At 34.8% G+C, this 19,778-nt stretch overlaps 4 protein-coding genes across 4 annotated transcripts; 2 read left to right on the forward strand and 2 right to left on the reverse strand.

Moving 5' to 3' along the window:
- Positions 1 to 3,802: 3,802 nt before the first annotated feature.
- LOC120132693 (protein LURP-one-related 17-like) lies at positions 3,803 to 4,551 on the forward strand. Its single transcript, XM_039149394.1, has 2 exons — positions 3,803 to 4,078; positions 4,167 to 4,551. Exons 1-2 carry the CDS (start codon positions 3,803 to 3,805, stop codon positions 4,539 to 4,541), a joined length of 651 nt encoding a protein of 216 aa, XP_039005325.1. The 3' UTR covers positions 4,542 to 4,551.
- Positions 4,552 to 5,447: 896 nt separating this feature from the next.
- Positions 5,448 to 9,695, reverse strand: LOC120132623. The gene is made up of 6 exons (XM_039149353.1): positions 9,525 to 9,695; positions 8,079 to 8,417; positions 7,640 to 7,795; positions 7,131 to 7,471; positions 6,362 to 6,872; positions 5,448 to 6,138 (listed from the first exon to the last, which is right to left on the reverse strand). The coding sequence occupies exons 2-6, from the start codon at positions 8,317 to 8,319 to the stop codon at positions 5,633 to 5,635; spliced, it is 1,755 nt and encodes a 584-aa protein (XP_039005284.1). The 5' UTR covers positions 8,320 to 8,417; positions 9,525 to 9,695; the 3' UTR covers positions 5,448 to 5,632.
- A 1,245-nt stretch (positions 9,696 to 10,940) lies between these two features.
- On the forward strand, positions 10,941 to 15,015 carry LOC120132624. The gene is made up of 6 exons (XM_039149354.1): positions 10,941 to 11,193; positions 11,800 to 11,952; positions 12,230 to 12,331; positions 12,825 to 12,968; positions 13,182 to 13,245; positions 13,354 to 15,015. The coding sequence occupies exons 1-6, from the start codon at positions 11,110 to 11,112 to the stop codon at positions 14,826 to 14,828; spliced, it is 2,022 nt and encodes a 673-aa protein (XP_039005285.1). The 5' UTR covers positions 10,941 to 11,109; the 3' UTR covers positions 14,829 to 15,015.
- A 224-nt stretch (positions 15,016 to 15,239) lies between these two features.
- Positions 15,240 to 16,102, reverse strand: LOC120132585 (16 kDa phloem protein 2-like). The gene is made up of 3 exons (XM_039149323.1): positions 15,958 to 16,102; positions 15,495 to 15,560; positions 15,240 to 15,427 (listed from the first exon to the last, which is right to left on the reverse strand). The coding sequence occupies exons 1-3, from the start codon at positions 16,022 to 16,024 to the stop codon at positions 15,312 to 15,314; spliced, it is 249 nt and encodes an 82-aa protein (XP_039005254.1). The 5' UTR covers positions 16,025 to 16,102; the 3' UTR covers positions 15,240 to 15,311.
- Between the last annotated feature and the right edge of the window lie 3,676 nt (positions 16,103 to 19,778).

Genomic DNA, 19,778 nt, shown 5'->3' on the forward strand with positions numbered 1-19,778 from the left:
AGTTAAACGTCTACTATTAATAACTTGTTTATATATTATATGAAAGTATTTGTGTTAACTTACATTATTTATTGTCGCATATGATATTAAGTCTTCCCAATCCAACAGATTTTTCCTCTTCCAGGAAATAGCCCTGGGAATATCATTTGACGTTTTTATTGCATATGTACGCATGCTGGGGAAAGCCTCGAATATCCAAATCTACAAACAATATAATAACAAAATTAGTAATTGTTAAATAATTAATTATAATTTTAGAAACATTATATAGAAATTCTTACCTTAAAGGCCCAAACAAAGACTGACAAAGTGTATTTCGACCCATCGCCACGCAAACTTTTGCGGTCATCAAAGGCAGTAGACAACTTAGTCCAGGTAGCTTTCCATATATACGAACCCCATGGAAACAGATTCCATGCATTCAGGTCCTCTACCAATATTATTAGCTCCCGAGGAATAGGTTGTCTGGCCTCTCTGCCTAAAAAGCCGGCATACACAAGTAGTAGAAGGCATACTCGGACAACATCGACGTCATCCATCCGAGTGAAACCAACTTTCTTATTAAACAATTTCTTCAGGTCGTCGACGTGTAGGTTCGGCTTCTCCATTGACTCATCCGGAAAAACCCGGGATAACCATGATGGGCGGGCGATATGACGAGTGTACCGGCCTACATCATCGTGTCCGAATCGTAGACCAGTGATTAAGCAGAACTCCTTCCGCCCAAAACAAGTATACGCTGGTGGAAAATGAAACCATATCTCTTCCTCACCACGTTGTATACTGTCGGGTAGATTTGATGTCATGGTCTGAAGCCACAAATGGGTCAAATTAGCATCTCCACCCGGATGATGTACTCTCAGCCATGGCCCGAAGCAGGTTTCCTCAAACAATTGTCTTTGTGCAGGTGAAAGCTTCGAAGCAATTGTAGTGGCTAGGCTAACTTTATTCCTTAATGTCAATGAAGCCGAAAAAAATTTCTACAAAAACAATAAACATACCAAGTTAGATATACCAAAAACTACACTGAAGATATATCAAAAACAATAAACATAAAAAGTAGTAGTTTATTCTTGAAACTAAAATTTGCAACACTGTTTTGTCTTTTGGTTGAAATGAAAATCGCAACGAGAGAATGACTGTCGTAACGAGAGAAATGAAAATCGCAACGAGAGAATCGCAACGCGAAATGAAAATCGCAACGAGAGAATCGCAACGCGAAATGAAAATCGCAATGCGATTTTGGTTTCGCGTTGCGATTCTCTCGTTGCGATTTTCATTTCGCGTTGCGATTCTCTCGTTGCGATTTTCATTTTTCTCGTTGCAGATAGTCATTTTCACGTTGCGATTTTCATTTATCTCGTTGCGACTCTTCTGCAAATTGAAACTTGAATGGATTGCATTACTTCAACCAAAAGACAGAACAAAGACAAAGACAAATACTAACTTGAAAATCGCAACGAGAGAATAGCAACGCGAAATGAAAATCGCAACGAGAGAATCGTAACGCGAAATGAAATCTAAGTGAAATGGTTAATCTATTATTGAAATGACCAGTAAACTTATCATCAGTTTCAATATGAAAAACCTACAATAATGTAAAAATTTCAAAATAAAAATAATTAAAAAAACTAACCCTCGGAGGTTGATTTTCCATTTCTGAATATTGTGAGGGATTTCTGACCGTGAATGGTTGTGAGGGATTTCGCCGGAGATGGGGACGGAAATCTTCGGAGATGGGGACGGATTTCGCCGTAGAGAGTGAGAGATGGAGATGGGACTGAGTTGTGATTTTAGGTTTTAGGTTATGAGTTGCGATTACGAGATTTTGTCTTAATATTCGTTTTTGTAATTTGAAAATAAAATACGCGTAGCGATTATAATGGCGCTTTAAAAATCGCGTTGCGATTTACGGATACGCGTTGCGATTTACGGATACGCGTTGCGATTTACGGATACACGTTGCGATTTACGGATACGCGTTGCGATTTATGTGTTCGCGTTGCGATTTTCATATTCGCGTTGCGATTCTGGAAAATCGCAATGCGAATTTGTACTATCGCATTGTGATTGTCAAGAATCGCGTTGCGATTTTGGAAACTGATTTGCGATTCTGGGGATCGCGTTGCGATTTTTATTTCGCGTTGCGATTTTGTTGGTCATTTTGGCAAATTCAAAAAAAGTTGGTTAAAATCGTATATTATAAGGCATTTTTGGTCACTGAGGCGATTTTTTTTTTTTTTTTTTTTTTTTTTTTTGCTTTCTGACAGAAACAATTTGGCTTCAGATTAATTAGGAAATACCAAACCAGAAAGTTTGATAAGATAAGCTAGTGGTCGGCCGCCGCCCATAGCCAACCTATCATGTTTTAAATTCAACACTTTCACTTACACTTCATGCATGATGAAGTGAACGACCTTTTAGCTTTGGACATCTGATGATGAAATGATTCCTAGTTTTACTACACAGTGTATCATGGATCCAAACGATCATTATTGCTCGTTCTTGCAGCCTCAAATTGGGGTAAATTATATATTTAATACTTAAATTATCAATTTTAATATCTAAATTTTTAATTTCTTTTTAAAAGTGTATATGACGTTTAGTTTTTATTTCATTTTAGTAACTAATCGTTAAAAACTTAACACGTTTAATACCTAAACTATTAGTTTCAGCTTGTTTTAGTACCTAAACTTTCAATCTTTTCAAAACTTGTCGCTAAATGTTGAACGAGATATTAAAATGAAACGAAAACTAAAGTTTTTAACTGCATGTACTAAAATGAAACAAAAATTAAACTTTAACTATGATTTTAAAAAAATTAAAAGCTTAGATACTAAACTAGATTAAAATTATTAATTTAAATACTAAACATGTAATTTACTCTTATAATTTTGACAATATAACGAATTTTGCTATTATACTCGTATTTGTTTTTTCATTTACAAATTTTTCATATAAATTTTAATATTTTTATTTTTGGTCATACTATTTATTCATCATTATCCTTCCGATTATAATAATTATTTCATATATCATAAATTTAAGAAATTTAAACATTATTTATATTTTTAATTTATAATTTTATATCCAAAATAAATATTTTATAGTAAACTAATAATAATATCAAAAATAAGAATTTAAAATTTAATTTTTAAAAATAAAATTATAAAGCAATTTTTGAAAATATTTTCCAAAAATAATATTGAACTGACCCTTATTATGGTATTATAATATTATGAACTGTTTGATTAATAATAATAATAATAATAATAATATTAGGAACTGTTATTGTAAAAAACAACACATACTATATAATATTACGAGCTGGACTGCACCTAATTCAAAACATAAGATCCGATGGGAAAAACAATGTGCCAAGAAGGACCCAACTCACCGGTCTCACCGTTTACTACTTTGTTTTTATTTATCTGACGTCGACACTACAGAAACCACACAGCCAATGGGAATCCAACCAAACCCTACAAATCCGTGACTCTCACAAATTCGAACACTAACAAACAGTGAAGATCTTACACCAACTTGAGATTAAAATAAACAAAAACCCATCATTTTCTTGGTCTTTCCCGTCAATGTTCCCTCTAGAAAACGAGTCATTGTGAGTTAGGTAAAAAGCTTGTCTGTTGCACAAGTTGCAGGAAAAAAGAACACATAAAAAATGTTGTAGCTTAACCAACTTCAACACTGTAGGCTGTAGTCTTCACTGAACCCTATAAGTATGCGTTCCCATGAACTCAACTAAGTTAAAGAAGAAGAAGAATAAGAATAAGATATGTTAAGGATGTTTCTTTCTTTGAAATCCTCGTCGAGATCGTCCCAAGAAGATGAACATCGTCGAGTACGGTCAGCCTTGGCCGAACCGTCGAAAACCCGATGCGATCCATGCACATCACTAACGGTGTGGAGGAAATCACTAGTGATTAGCTGCAATGGGTTCACCGTCATTGATTCTTATGGAGACGTTGTTTATCGAGTCGATAATTACACCGGTCGACCAAGGGAGCTCGTTCTTATGGACGGCTCGGGGAAATCGATCTTGGCAATGCAACGTAGCAAGGTACGTACTCGATCATTATGTTATTCCGACTCTTCATTTTTTTCGAAACACATTCGAAGATTAATTCGGCATTGTGTCATGGACACAGAACCTTAGACTGTTGGATACATGGCTTGTCTACGGAGGGGAAGTAGGTGATCATTGTACATCAACGAAGGAGGCAATTTTCTACGTGAAGAAGTGCATCAACATCTTGCATGGAAACCCTAACGTGCTCGCATACGTATATTGGTGCCGGTCGTCGGAAAAAGGGTACGCGTATATGATCGAAGGGTCGTATTCGCATCGATCGTGTAAAGTGGTTGATCAAACAAAGAGGGTGGTGGCTGAGATCAAGAGAAAAGATGCAATGATCGGAGGCGTTTCATTTGGTGTAGAGGTTTTTACGTTGATTGTTGAGGCAGGATTTGATCCCGGATTTGCAATGGCTCTGCTTCTTCTGCTGGATCAAATGTTTTCCTAGGGTTTCAATTTTATTTCGATTTTCATATTATCAATAATCATATAAATTGGACTAATTTTATTATTGAAATCGAAATAACTTAATAAACCGAATAGATTTTTTCCTTTTTAAAATCTATTTATGAAATAAAAGAAATGCCATTATTAAAATGAACAGCATACAATTAGTTAAATAATTGAATTACTCTATATTTGAATATTTAGAATTGCCCGTCCAGCTCAGTTGGTTAGAGCGCAAGGCTCTTAACCTTATGGTCGTGAGATCGAGTCCCACGGGAGGCAATTCATAATTTCTGACTGTTGGAGGTCTCCCACGGAAGCTACTTTTAACCTGACGTTGGGGGCAGCCTATTATCATACCTCCCCCTTACCCCATTACATATGGGAAAAGGGTCAACCAATTTTTTTATATTTGAATATTTAATTTCATAATTAGATTCATTTAATTAAACATTTACACAATTTTTTATTTAAAAACATATTCAATTTAAATGTTCAAAATCGAAAACTAAATTTAATTAACCGTCAAAATCAAATAAATCGAAACTATCGGTTCAATACTTATTAGGAACAAAAAAGAATTCCCCTCTCCTAGATATGAATTGTTCAAAAAAATAATAATACAACCTCAATTTAAGAAAGGGCAAACTACAAAACATCCCAAACTTTTAGAACGCATATATTTCGGTCACCAAACTTCTAAACTTTTACAAAAACCAGTTCAAAACAGCGACTGTAATAAAACCAATTAAAAGTTCAATATATGTAATGCACTGACCAAAATATAAGTATCCTAAAAGTTCAGGGACCACTTTTTGTAGTTTACCCTTTAAGAAAATAAAGTTCAAATGCCAAAGTGCGAGAAACTGAAACTTGTATTGCCTCATCAATTGCTCTACAATATAATATAAAAGGCAAAGAATTCCCCTGCAGTATTCTACAACTATCCCCTTTTCAGCAACAGCACAAAGCCTACAACGTGATATATATACATATAACCATCAACACCGATTTAGCCTCATGGAGAGGTTGATAAGTACTAATATTTGTGGAATGCAAACTTCTACATCGAAAAAAGAAAAGATAACTTGATTAGTTGAGCCTCTCTCTCCCCCGTTTCCAGTCTACGGACATTAGCTTCCGTAACTTATGTTGACTGTTGCAAGGCTTATCCAAAACCGTTGCCGGAAGATTAGTACATGGCATCTTTACTACATTGGCAGTGGAATGTCTTATATCACTCACTGTTTTGCCAGGCGATCTACTTGATTTAGGTGTAGACCAAGCCATCTGTGCTTTTTTAACACCATTTATGTGATTGGGATCCTTCTTATTCTCAACTACGGAGAGCTTAGGCCTTTTCGAGAGAATTATCTGCTCCGTGTCGCATCTCAACAGTTTGTCAGATCCCAACAATGAAGAAGTCGTCGCATATACTTCATCCGATTTCTCAATTGATTTTGACTTGCGAGCTTTCATGGCCTTTTGTGAAGGCTTCTTTGGCCACCTTATAATCCCATCTGGGTTCTGCCTCAAGGGTTTAGTCGCAATGTCACACAACGTTCGAGCTGCAGCCAATATTATTGGACAGTGCCCAACTATCACCAAAAAGGAAACAACATATGAGAAATGACAGACAGAGAACCCAAATGGTAATAAATTTGTCTATGTTCAAACAACAGAAAGGTAAAAAAATATCTCATGCCACATGCCCTACATTTCGACCTAGAGTTTTTTTGGTCCCAAGACTTCTACAGAAAAGATCAGAGCATATCTCTAGGCGGGGACAGATCAGGAAGCTGCCCTTCAATAAATTGTTACCTTGTGGAACATTAAAAGCCTTGACATAAGTTGCAAGAGGTGCTGCACGCTGTTCACATAAACAAAGAGTACCAGATAGCAATGCTATTTCACCTTCTGAATTACCAAACTTTGGAAAGGAAGGAATCAGGCTTGGATCATAGGCAAGTGATTCCAAGTTGGTAAAACAACCTGTTGCAGTCTCAGGTGAACTGGAAGTGTTTGGTACTTTTACCCATCGCCCTTGGCACATGCTCTTGTTTGATAAGAGCTTAACCGCATCAGGATTGATTCTGCACCCGTTAAGAGTATGTGACCAAGGAAATGATGGCAAGCTAGCTCGGCGGAGTATTTGCTTGCCTGAACGAGAATCAGAATTGTTCCTTGTGGATGTTGAAGGCTTGGTTGCATCGAGAAGTAAAGAGTCCAGATCTTTCGGTGGAGGTAACGCCAAGCACTGCAAAATATCTTTGGGCTGACACAATGAAAAATCCGAAGGACTGGCAGGCATTTCAGACTTGCCAGATGAATCCTGGGATTGGAACAAGATAAAAGTACAAAGTTAATGACTTGTCAGTGTCCATAAATTCAAAAAAAAATTCCCGTATGGACCCAAGACATCAAGAAAAGTTGCAAAAAGAGGAGATAAATAACGAGAAGACGAAAATTACTAAAGGCTCCTATCAATAGGGCAGAAGTGTTTTATTAAGTATCACAGGTATCGATATCTTTAATTAATTTATGGTTGATTTCAGGATCAAATATAATAGATTTTTGCTCAAAAACTCACCTTGTTGCATGATGATGGGTTTACAGAACAGGTGTCTTCTTTATCACCATTGACACTACTTGCCGAAATAGAAACAGAGCTCAGTGGACACGAGGGCATTTTCATGTGGGAAGAACTGTGTATATCTGCAACATTGTGGGACTGGGCCCTTCGAAGTGGAAGAATGGAGAACACCTTTTTAACAGAACGTAGAAAATTTTCAGTTGTGTTAGTTGCTTTCTTATCCTTCTCGCTGCCTAAAATGGGATGCTCATATCTTCCATCAAGGAGTTCATTTAATGATAAATCCTCTACAAGTTCGGTGATATCATTTATATCATCAGACTTCAGTCCATATAATCCTGAAATCGGTTCCCAAAGGTGAATGATGCAAAAAAGACAAAAACATGCAACCAGTAGCTAACTTAAACGAAATGCATAGATGATATCATACAGCCAATCACCAACAAATTGGTTAGGCTTGTATCAAACTCAGCATTAAAAAAGTATACATGTTAACAATGACATACCAAGGAAGTTGTTCCCACCAGAGGCCATAGTAAAGCTTGCAAAACCACCCTTCTTGGAGAAAGAATCAGATTTCGGCTTCATAGGAACTTTGAAATTTTTCCTGTCACCTCTCTTGCCACTAAAGCTGTTCTTTTGTCTCGGCACTTGTGTTTTATCTGGAATGTATTTTACAAAAAAGAGAAAACAAACAATCAGCATAATCTCCAACATTTGACTAAAATAATTCCAAGTTCCAACTATAAAAAATTAACCACATATTCGGAAACTAAAATGCAACAGAACAAAAGCATAAAAGAATCAGATGAGCTCTGGCAACTTGACCATTAAGCAACATTAGGGGGACAAAAACCTTCTTAATGATCAGGCAATTAACTAGACTGACTTAAATCTACATCAAATTAATGTGATATTTCCAAACAAGGGAAGAAAAGGTACAACCTGATAAGTTACATTTTATAGAATTACACCCTGGCTTATCCTTCATATCCTTTACGTCATCAACTCCAGTTGAAATCATAGTGTCTTCTATTTGACCAACGCTTGTTCTCTTAGAAAATCCACCACAACTACCACCAAGCATTTTTCCAGCTTTTCTTGGTGTGTTAACAACATCGGGACCCAACTTTGGTAAGGGAAAACTACTGCCCCTGTGATCATGCAGTTCAGATAATTCTTCCATATGAAATCTGGGCAGCTCACTAGCATGCCATCAAAGTTCAGCATAAGGAATCTTACTCCATGAAACCAACATTAAAGTAATAAAAATGTCAGTCCCATCTGCATAATCAGAATATATGTCAAAGATGAATTCAGAACAAAACATTACATACCAATGACCAACAAATTGTAAAAAATAGAACTTGGGATAAGATTCCAACCATATAAACCGTATGAAAGAGAGATAAAAGGCACCACAACCAATTATTGAAGAGAGAGAATAAGTTACATGAAAATATTGCAGCAAGAGAACAACATTCTAGAATTGGTAGACATTTTCACCCATTAAACAGCTACTACTGTATCATCACAAACAATTTTCTTTTAGTAAAAAAGCATTCTCTGACTAAGGAGAATATGTTGTTTTTCATGGTTAGTTTGGGAAAAGGGGAGGTAGGTGTTAATTTAATATTCTCTTTTGGATGGATGAGAGTGTGATTGAAGATAATAACGAAGGCTGGTAGGGGTCAAGAATGGCAGGGCCAACAGGCAAGTTCAGCTGACTGAAGCTCAGATAAGGCAAATTTGAATTGCCTCCAAAGATAGCTTCTTAATCAACCTAATCTTTTGTTTGAAGCAAAAATCAAGATTTGTGGTAATAATTAGTAGTTTAAAATCTTCTATTTTTAGAAAAAAAGAAAGGAACCAGGTTGATATAAATTTGTGTTTAAGGGTAGTTTTAGTTTATTGTGATAATTGAAAGTGAACATTTATGGATGCCATCATCATCAAACTCATGCCAAAGTTTCTAACTTCCATGTGTAATAATATTACTGAAGTGAATCTTAAAAGATTCTGTTGACTTGGAGAAAGTAACAAAGAAACAATAGAAAGATTGCGAAGTTTAAAGCGTTACTTATATGGTTCTTGGCAATACATTCCTGAGAAATAACAACCAAGACACTTCAGCAATAAAACGCTACGAATCAAATCAGAGATCCCACTTTTCTAACGCATTTCATAAATAATTTCTATGATGGTTACAAGAGATTCCATGTCTTAGACACACCACATAAATATTACGGTACTGCATTTTCAATTATAATTTTTCAAGAATTTACCTTGTCTCAGCTGAAAAACCAAAAACATCCTAAGAAAATAGAAACATTAAGCCAAAAGCAAAATACTAAGCTAAACAAAACGAAGTAAATCAACATATACACACACCTAACGCAAATCTGAAGTTGTCTCGCCGAATTGCCGTTGAACGAGTCCTGACGCAATCTTCTCCGGCCGGAGACGGTGTTCGGAGTTCGGAGAGAAGTAAGGAGCGGCGGAGGACAAAACAACAGCTACAGTTGGGAAGAAGAGCAGCAAGGAGGCGCGGGAGAGATGAGCCTGGGGAGAGAGGGAGAAAAATTAGGTTAGGAATTAGGATTTTTCAAGTATATATATATTATGGGTAAAATAGTGAAAAATAATTTAAAATTTGGAAAACGTATTAATTTCATCAGTAGACAAGAATGGAGGTCAAATGTTTATATTAGTCCATATACTATATCTAAGTTATTAACTTATGCTTTATACTTTGATTTAATCACTTTTGGTCCATATATTTTTTAAAATTTTAAATCTTCGATAATCACATTTTTATTAAAAAATATTTCAGAGATCAAATTAGAAAAACAGCACACTTAATATTAGGTATAAAATAAGTGTCTAAATTATATCATCTTTTACGAATAAGTGCCTAGATCCGTCAACGATATTAATTTCCTTTTTTAAGTAACACGTCTCACAATTTCGTAATTTATGTATTTTTTAAATATTAAAAATATTATTATATTTATTATAAAAACATAATTTCTGTTAAATTAAAAAAAACCTAAAATCCTTTTAACCCTAACCCTAATTCTGCTTCCGTTTTTGACCACAACCACTACCTTCAGCACCTCCCTTGTCATCTCCGTAGTCGAATGATGTCGTCCTTATTGTGGAGTCTTTGTGTAATTCATGATGATCGTCGTTTCGTGTGTTTGTACGTTTTGTGCGATGGTCGCGATTTTGTCGATGTTATATGGCAATTGTTCGTCGAGGAACAGGTCTTCGATGGAGGCACAATTAGGTGGAAGTCCAATCCACAATAACGGCGGCCAGGGGCAGATGTAAATGGCTCCATAGGGGATCCATTATATGCCTATTATTTTAAGAAATGTGTTAAATTTAGTTTGATTTGTTAATGAAAATAGAAAAAAATAAGGAAAGTTACATACCCAAATATTTTTAGAATAAGTACTAAAATTTTGGACCCCTATTTTTTAATTTTTATATCCACCACTGACGGCGACAATAGACATGTTTTTTAAGATTTTTGAAAATTTTGAATTTTTTTTAAAAGAATAAATTTTTAAGTTTTTTAAAATAAAAAATTCAAAATTACCTTATTTTGAAAAGTATCATTTAACAGAATAACTTAACTTCTTTGATAACTCGAATACTTAAAATAATAACATTTGTAATATTATATATATAAATAAATAAAAAATAAGTTAAATTCCTATTCATAAAAAATTATAAAACACTTATTTTATATTTAAGTCTATCATGGATCTTAAGAGGAAAAAAAGCCACGTGCTGGTTTTCAGTTACACCTCGTAAGATACATTTCACTTTTCAGACAAACTCCAAAGTCCAAAGCTCATACAAAAACCTCCACAAAGACCACTTCCTTCTACTACTACTGGTCTACTACTCCTCCTCAAACAAATCAAAAGCAAGTGTTTGATTACCGTAAACCTAATCTCCGGTGACAATGATGGTAGAAACTTCACCGGACTGGCTTCCCCCTGGCTGGACCCGAGAGTTCAGATTCCAAAAGACCGGTCGCCAAATCACGGTTTGTTCATTATTACTCAGCTAGTTTTGTGTGTGTTCTAGTTTTTATTTTGAGAGAGAATCAGTTGTTTTCTGAAGAATATTCAGTAAAGTAAAAGAGAAAATGGACTGATGAAGTTTAAGAACTAAGATCAAAGATTACAGTAATCTGTATTAGTCGATGATCGGTTGTTTTTTGCATGTGAAAGAAATGATGTCGAGTGATAACTTTGGATTCGTGCATGTTGACTTTGGGGGTTTGATGAATAAACGAGGAGGGTTCTATTTTCGTCGAATTTAAAAGTTCCGGAGGCCAAAGGGACCGATTGAGGTTTGATTCTGTTGGTTTTGCATTTTGGGTATATATATTGGATGGAAAGGGGAGTTCTTCGGAATGCCGGTACTAGGCGGTAAAGGCACGATTTTGTTATGTTCAAAGATCCTTTTTAGACATCGGAATGTTCTTGTCGTTTTTATGCCGGAAGACGTCTCTTGGTACTGAAACATTGATTTCTTGGTTCATGCTTTAATGCTTGATGATATGTTGACAGAAACTCGATATTAAGTCTATTTACTTCGAATCGATTAACATTTTTTTGGGGTATTATGTCTTGTTTTCTTTATGTAGCAATATGTGAATCTGGCAAGCGGTCAGAGGTTCTTTACCAAGGATGATCTTCTCCGATATACCAAAATGGAAAGCAAACGATGTGATTACAAGGTGCCAACTTTAAGGAAAAATGTAACGTCATCTGCAAACGATCAAGCGGTTGTAAATGTGGTTAGTTATTTAACTGTACTTTTCGTCCTTTCATCCTTCGTTTATCTAATCATCATGTAGACTGCTTTCTCGTTGCGGATATATGTTAATCCATCAGCTGGATTTGGATTGTATTCCAAGTCAGTGATGTATTCGGGTATCTTAACAGAGTAAAGCTCTGAAGTAGGAAACATAAAACAAAGAATGAACTATCGTGTCTTGATAATCAATTAAGGCGACATTTCAAACAAGTTCATAGCCTTCACTTCTTACTTCTATTTATTTGATCTTCATACAGACTGCTGTAAAAGAAAATAAACGTCTGGATTGGCTACCTAAGGATTGGCTCGTGGAGGTAAAAACCCGAAAGAGTGGTTTAACTTTTGGAAGACAAGACAAGGTATATGCAATTTGTTTTTTCTTTTATGCATAGGAATCATGGTGCACTCGTAATACGGTATTTTCATGGATTAGCTTTTGCCTTACTGCATCAATGTCCTGTCCTATGTCTCGTAGGCATCTGAATTGTATCTTTCTTACCGACACATAAACGAATAAGATTGTTAGCTAACAATTTTCTTTTATGACTATGCATTTAGGAAATTTAATTCGTTTCTAAGATATCTGGTATGATATTTCTTTCGAGTCCACGCAGTCCCCGAATATTTTATTTGATTTTAATCATACTTGGACAAGTCCAACTTGGCTCATGCCTTCGATTTTTGTACACACATGCCAAAATATTTTGTGCTGAATCTATTGTGCTTATGTTGCTTAAAGCTTTGCCTTGATAGTACAATGAACTAACTGCTGCGGAGTTACAAACATATAGTTCCTTTAAACATGCATAGTATTCTTCGAATGTTGATTGGTAATAATTACGACTGCTACAGTATTACACCGATCCAGTCAGCAGTTATGTTTTTCGCTCGAAAACTACTGTTCTTCGCTATCTAGAAACTGGAGAGATTGCTGAAACTGCTTTTTTACCAAAGAAAGACAACGATGGCCGGTTTTTAACTAATGCAGATGAATCAGTAAGTTTGTATGAAGCTTCTGTATTTCCTTGCCATGTTTAGCTTCATCCGATTCCGTTATCAATTCACTTGGTCAAATTTTTCACATGCTAGATTTAATTAAATAATTCCAATGATGCATGCCACATCAAAAGTGAAATTACGATATCATTTTATTAATGATGAATTCTGCATTTAGAGAGTGATTTTATCCTTGTCGTCTGTTTATAATAGCAACTCCCAGCAGCTAAAAGGAAGAAAGTGAAACATCTTGCCGACGGGCGGGAGCTCGCAATAGGTGAGAGGCGGAAAACTATAAACCCTTTTAAGTTGTTACCAACCAACTTGAGAATTTGAGTCGGGAGGCGGCTTACAAACAAAACATTTCTGATTTTTTTCCCTGCAGGTGGGGAGACATCTGATAGGAGAAACTTACCCGACCTAGATACCGAGACCTTCGAGAAAGGACAAAGTAATGATGACTATGATGAAAATGAAACGGAAAAGAAGAGCAGCATGGACTCTAAGATTTCGTGTGAATCTAAGAATAAGAAAGTGCTTGATTTGCCTCAAGGGTTATCGAATCAGCTTGATCAGCTTGATTCTAAGCAGGTGGCTAGTGGCCTTGAACATGTGAAGCCATGCCAAAGTGAAGCCATTGGTTCATGTGTTTTAGATGACAAATCACATCTGCGGTTAAACGTTCATTCCAATCCAGAGGTAGCAAAGCAAGCCTATGCTTCAACAATTAAATCACATTGTGGGCTAACGGAGAAGATTATAAAGCCGATTGAAGAAGAAGATAATCTCGGAAAGCAGCCACAAAAGTTGGAGGCTGAGAAGACCAGTGACAGTAAATCAGAAGTACAGGCTTTGCTTTCTTCAGAGCAATGTCAAGAACTTACAATGAAGACTCTTAAAGGTGGGGTACAACCACATGAGGATGCTGCCGATGAAGGTCTTGTTTCAACTCCAGCTTCGAGTGTCCTGCAAGAGAAGAATCGACGTAAAACGAGAATGGAAAGCAAGAGAATCAATGTGGAAACTAAGAACTCGAGCAAGTTCAAGAAGATGAAAGAGCATGACACGACTCATCGATTTTCAACACCACTTGCTGTTCTTGAACAAGAGCAGGTTGCCAACGAAGTACAACATTTCTTCTGCTCCGATCCATGCCTAGAATTCGCAATCAAGACTCTTACGGGTGCAATACCATTAGAGGATGCTATCAGTGAAGGGCTCGTTAAAACGTCCATTGCTAACGTCCAGCAACAGAAGAGTCTAATTGAAACAAGAACTGAACATAGCAGCTGTAAGAAAACTCTTTTTAGCTCAGTTGGGTATGAAAATAAAGATGCGGGTTTGCAACAAGGATCTTCAAAACAACTTGTTGGGCACGCAACTGAGCTGGTGGCAAAGTCTTTGTCCAATGAACAAATTCTTGATTTTGCAGCTGGAAAGATTTATGATAGCAAAACCATTCGATATGTGGATTTGACAGTGAAATCATCAAGCAAGAGCAAAGAGCCTCATAAAAACCAAACCGTTCCCGCACAAACGAATGACAAGAATCCAGGGAAGCCATCAGCAATTCCATTTGGGAGCTCTTGGTCTGATTGGTCTGATTCTTTCTTCGAGTCGCCTTTCAAGATTCTCGCAAGTTCTAGTCTCGCAGAGAATACTTTTTCTTTTCAGAGTAACTTCCACCAATCTTTTGGTGGATATGGAAACTTTGCACCGCCCACGGGGCAATCTGTTCAGCAACAACAATTCCCTTTGAATCCTCCATCCCTTAGCTTACCTAAAAGCAGCACTACTGCTGCTAAAAAATCTTACAGGAAGGGCAAAAAGAAATTATCGGACAAGGTGGCGAGGTCCTAGATATAAAGCTGTCCTAAAGGAAGCATGTCACTGCCAGACATCTAAAGTCAACTTCAGGTTAGATATTTCTTTTTGAAGCCGACATCTTTTTGGTTTTTAACTTCTTGGTGTTCTGGCTTTTGTATTTAGGAATGCTTCTTTATAAGAACATAGAATAGGGTAAAATGGTAAAGGCTAGTTTTAAAGAGTCGGCTGTGTTAATCAAAGGCGTTAATCCACCGTCGCCTTGAACCATCTTGATCTTTTTTAAAAATGCTATAGGGCTGCTTTATAATCTAAGGTGTCAACAGCTTCCTGTTTTTTCCTTTAATATGCTTCGGGTATCCATTAGATTTTAAGCACAATAATCTACCGAATAAGCATCTCCCGATATACGAGTGATTAGCAATTCAGAGTACAAATTATTACTAATGTCCCAGTGTCACAAGTAACCAAAATAAAACTCAAAGAGACACGATAACAGTTCGAAATCAAACAAGATAATTAGTTGCTGGAACAGAAACTAGGATTGAAAACTAGTATTTTCACTTTGAGTTCCGAAACACCTTCAGAGATGTTGAATTCAAAATTCTCGTTCCATTCGGGTTCTGATCCTTTTCCTGAGAAAATTATTGTCTTAAGAACAAAGTTTGAATCATGATAATTGAGATTGATCACAAGTCGAACCTGATGCAACGCTGCTTTTCTGCTCCTGTGTTCGGCAAGTGAGAAGCACATAAGGATCCATGTTACCTGCTCGTTCCCCACATTTTCAATTCCCAGAAACACCAAACATGAAGATATAAGCAATAAACACAAGGCATTAGACCAAATTCCTTGGAAAAACCAAACACATACTTATATCAGATCTGACATGTGAATATCTATATCTACATCTATAATCTTATAAACATGAAGAACTAAACCACTATTGGTCAATGCAGTTCCGATGTGATTCTGATCAGATCGCTTCTGATCGGACAAAAATTCTTGATCCGATCGAAATTGTCATGAGACCGTAACAGAAAACAGCTAAAAGCATTGAAATGTACCCAGATCTAACAGATGACACTGAAATTGAGTAAACTGTAAATAAAAACAAAAACCAGTGAGATTTCAGATTAACCAAAGAAAAAGGAGCATAACTCACAGAGAAAATCTGTGTTCTCAAGGCCCTTGGCACTAACAAGAACAACTTGAAGGGTTCCGTGAGGCATGTTTTTAGAGCGTAGAGATCGAGAAAGAAGAATGTGTGATGACAGACCAGATCCCACAGAGCTAGTCAACCGCCATGTATGTGAAGAAATACCATATATGAACATTAGTTGAATTCTTTGTCCGAGTCTTAACTGAATCAAGTCTATATTTAAACTGCATTAATAGTCACTGAATTTTTATGACGCTTTCACTTTAGTTATCCAAATCTAAACACTTCCGTTAAGGAATTTTCAACTTTGTTCACTCTAAAAGATTTCTTTGATGGTAGTGACCAGAATAAAAACGTTTTAACAGTTCAGTGGCTATTAATGTAGTTTACCCTTTAGTAATATAAACTTTTATTTTAACTTACTATAAATTTCGTCAAGAAAGGAAGTTAAGGTAACAATGTAACATTGTTAAAAAAACATAAAAATCTAGGGTAAACTAATGTTTACTATCTAAATTACCAATTTTGGTCAATTTTAGTACATATACTTTCGTTTTTTTAAATCATACTTAACGTTTAGTTTTTCTATCATTTTAGTAACTTGTTTAAAATTTAACGTTAACTTTTGAAGAAAAAAATTAAAAACTTAGGCATTAAAAAGAATCAAAATTGGAAAAAAAACTGATAGTTTAACGGTGGGTTACTGAAATAAAAAAAATTAAACGTTAGGTATAATTTTAAAAAAATTGAAAATATAGGTATTAAAATGGGCCAAAATTGATAATTTAGGTACTAAATGTATAATTTACCCTAAAATCTACAATTTAGAAGGTGACAAATCTACGTGAATCAAGTTACTTATATGATTAAAGGGATGATTGGTATCCTTAGAGGTCTCGGGTTCATGCATCAACAATTGTAGGATATTTGAGCATTCATCGTGAAATGGTTAAAAATATCTAAAACAGATACTACCACTTGTATTATTGTTCTGTTAAATTTAGATAATTTTAAAAAAGAGGAGTTTAAGTGTAACACCCCAACCCGTACCCGACCCGGAAACGAAGCCGAGATGTCACATTGACTCTTTAAAACAATTTCCTTACAAAATAACAAAACGTTTGGACTTATATTAAGAAAATATTATCATATATTGTTGAATTATATTTCATTATAACAAATTTGAAAAAAAATATGTTTTCAATGAACAGCACTATACGGAATGAATAATATTAAACTGTATGAACAATACTGTAAACAGTAATGAACAACACCGAGAACAGTATCGATCCTAAAAATTTTCCAGAATGTTGTATGGGTATCGATACTCTGCTACAGTGTACTGATACCCTTGCTACAGTCATTTCTTCCACTTTTTAAAAACTCATAAAATTTAAAACGTTCATCACTATACATTTACCATTTACATATATACGTTTAAAACATTACAAAACTCAATCATATGATTTTACAAAACCGATTCAAATATATATATCGGATTCAAATCTTTATATACATGCCAACCTCAATCAATATTACAAAATACAATCTATTCAATTCTTTTCTGACCTGATCTGTGGAAATGAGAAACTGACATGTCTTGCATAACTTTTATCAATCTTCCTCTTCTCGAAACCTACGTGTACAACGATCACACGCTAAGTCGTTGACTTAGCGAGGCATGAAAACATATGATATTACTATACTCATATCAATGCATAAACAATTAATATTATCATATCATATAAAAGCATATCCATCACATATATTGTATTTGTTATTATTTCTTTATTAGCCCATGATACATTGATGAGAACTAAAGATATGTGAGTACATAGAGGTTGTGCACACTTATGCTGTCACCATAGCTCGTATAATAATTTGTCCATATGTCCCGAAGAACATAGGTAATCCCTCGACTCTTGGCATGCCAAATATACCACTAGCTCTCATATCACATAACATGGGCATTATCATTTATAACAGTTCACATATTCACATCATTTCTCTTATAAACACATATCTCTTCTTTTCTGTCACGTATCACATGTACATGTAATCATTGATCTTATATCATAAACTTTCTCCTATATTCTCATAACTCATTGCCACATATTCATTTCATTTTCTATGTCCTTATCACATAGCTTATTCCACATTCATATGGCACATAGTTCATATCACTTTACATGTAATCACATAAACATATATATATCATATCTTTTTCACATATATTTCTCATATAACTCATATCATTTAATTCATATCTTACTCTTATATCATCATATATAAGTCATCTATATTCATTCACTTAATCTCTTATGTTCATATATCACATATTGCATATTCATATAATCTTATAGGTCATGTCACATATAATAACATATACCTATTTTCATGTACTCATGCACACATAAGAATCACATCAATCATATAACATTTTAAGAGTCACTTCTTACCGTAGTAACTCCGTCATTGGCTCATCACAAGCTAATGTTTGATCAATAACATAAGTACAATTAAATTGCACTCACCTTAGCCTTGCTTGCTTTGACTTGATCCTAATTCTTTAATTGTTCCGAAACGGGATTACGTTATATATCTACATAACAAAACATATATCCATATCAATATTCCAATTAATATACTCTAATCTTTCCTTTCTTGAACTAAAGAAAGTGTTACTTTCATTTCTTGGACTAAACGAAAAGCTTAATTCCATTTTCTCTTAGGGTTGTATCGGTACCTCCCCTAGGGTATTTGTACCCCTATTGAAATCTATAAATTGTTTAAGAGTGTATCAATACCTATTGAATGGGTATCGATAACCCTTGCCCAGAAAATCACTTTTTAAGTCCGAAAATCATCAACTCTTGACTCAATTCTTCTATTTTAACCCCTATCATGCCATTAAACTCAACTACCATTACTTAAACCAACTTATATCTATATAAACCATATTTATCTTCCATATCTCATCATGATTATTAAAATTAAGAATCTTACTAAACTTTCAACTTTGTTATTAATCCTTTCTAACTTCATAAAACTCTTATTCTTAGTGATGACAAGTAAAATTTCTTCTCAAAATTCACTTATTAACTCTTTTTCAGAAATTCATCTAAAAACCCATTTTCTTTAATCTCTTCTATACCTTTCATCTTGTTGGTTTAGAACAAATTAAGCTTTCCTTAAGCTTAATTATCATCTAATGATCATAACCCAACCTAAAATTTAACCAGAAATTAACTAAATAGAAAACTCACCTTTGAGCTTGGAGATACGGGAGGAGAGGAAGAAGAAGAAAGAAGATTAAGAGAGTTTTCAGATAACTCTTCCCCCACACCCCCACGTGATTCATATTTATCAAAGAAAGAAAAATATCTTTCTTGTCAAATGACCATTTTACCCTTTAATTCATTTGATAATTACTAATAACTTTCAGGAAATATTTTCAAATAAATCATTGAACTATTCAACTATTCTACTTTTATCACCAAATTATGAAGTTTTACAATTTGATCACTAACCCGGTATTGAGAATGTTACATTAAGAACAAAAAACACGCACGAAACAAGTGACATTCATGGTAAAGGAATTATTATTATTCATTGATGACTCGAATTCGAGCACCATAGATGCTAAGGGTGTGAACGTTTAATGTCAAAAGGATAAAAACTATCTTTAAATAAATAACATCTTGTATTTACTCAGATTAATACATAAATAAATAAATATATAAACATAAAAATTTAAGGATTAAAATAATTAGTTTACATTTTTCTCTTATTTTTAGCAAAGAAATAGAAATAATGTTTATTTC

This window comes from Hibiscus syriacus, unplaced genomic scaffold (assembly GCF_006381635.1).
Source record: "Hibiscus syriacus cultivar Baekdansim isolate YM2019G1 unplaced genomic scaffold, ASM638163v2 tig00110569_pilon, whole genome shotgun sequence".
Lineage (NCBI taxonomy): Eukaryota > Viridiplantae > Streptophyta > Magnoliopsida > Malvales > Malvaceae > Hibiscus > Hibiscus syriacus.

Excerpts from the sequence above, each read along its gene's own strand:
- LOC120132623 (XM_039149353.1), bottom strand. The coding sequence starts at position 8,319 with ATGGAAGAATTATCTGAACTGCATGATCACAGGGGCAGTAGTTTTCCC. Across the intron at positions 6,873-7,130 it reads ACCCATCATCATGCAACAAG|GATTCATCTGGCAAGTCTGA; the intron begins GTGAGTTTTTGA and ends TTCCAATCCCAG. Across the intron at positions 6,139-6,361 it reads GGCTTTTAATGTTCCACAAG|TTGGGCACTGTCCAATAATA; the intron begins GTAACAATTTAT and ends TTTTGGTGATAG.
- LOC120132624 (XM_039149354.1), top strand. The coding sequence starts at position 11,110 with ATGATGGTAGAAACTTCACCGGACTGGCTTCCCCCTGGCTGGACCCGA. Across the intron at positions 11,953-12,229 it reads ATCAAGCGGTTGTAAATGTG|ACTGCTGTAAAAGAAAATAA; the intron begins GTTAGTTATTTA and ends ATCTTCATACAG. Across the intron at positions 12,969-13,181 it reads TAACTAATGCAGATGAATCA|CAACTCCCAGCAGCTAAAAG; the intron begins GTAAGTTTGTAT and ends TGTTTATAATAG.
- LOC120132693 (XM_039149394.1), top strand. The coding sequence starts at position 3,803 with ATGTTTCTTTCTTTGAAATCCTCGTCGAGATCGTCCCAAGAAGATGAA. Across the intron at positions 4,079-4,166 it reads TGGCAATGCAACGTAGCAAG|AACCTTAGACTGTTGGATAC; the intron begins GTACGTACTCGA and ends TCATGGACACAG.
- LOC120132585 (XM_039149323.1), bottom strand. The coding sequence starts at position 16,024 with ATGCCTCACGGAACCCTTCAAGTTGTTCTTGTTAGTGCCAAGGGCCTT. Across the intron at positions 15,561-15,957 it reads TGAGAACACAGATTTTCTCT|GTAACATGGATCCTTATGTG; the intron begins GTGAGTTATGCT and ends GGGAACGAGCAG. Across the intron at positions 15,428-15,494 it reads GAAAAGCAGCGTTGCATCAG|GAAAAGGATCAGAACCCGAA; the intron begins GTTCGACTTGTG and ends TAATTTTCTCAG.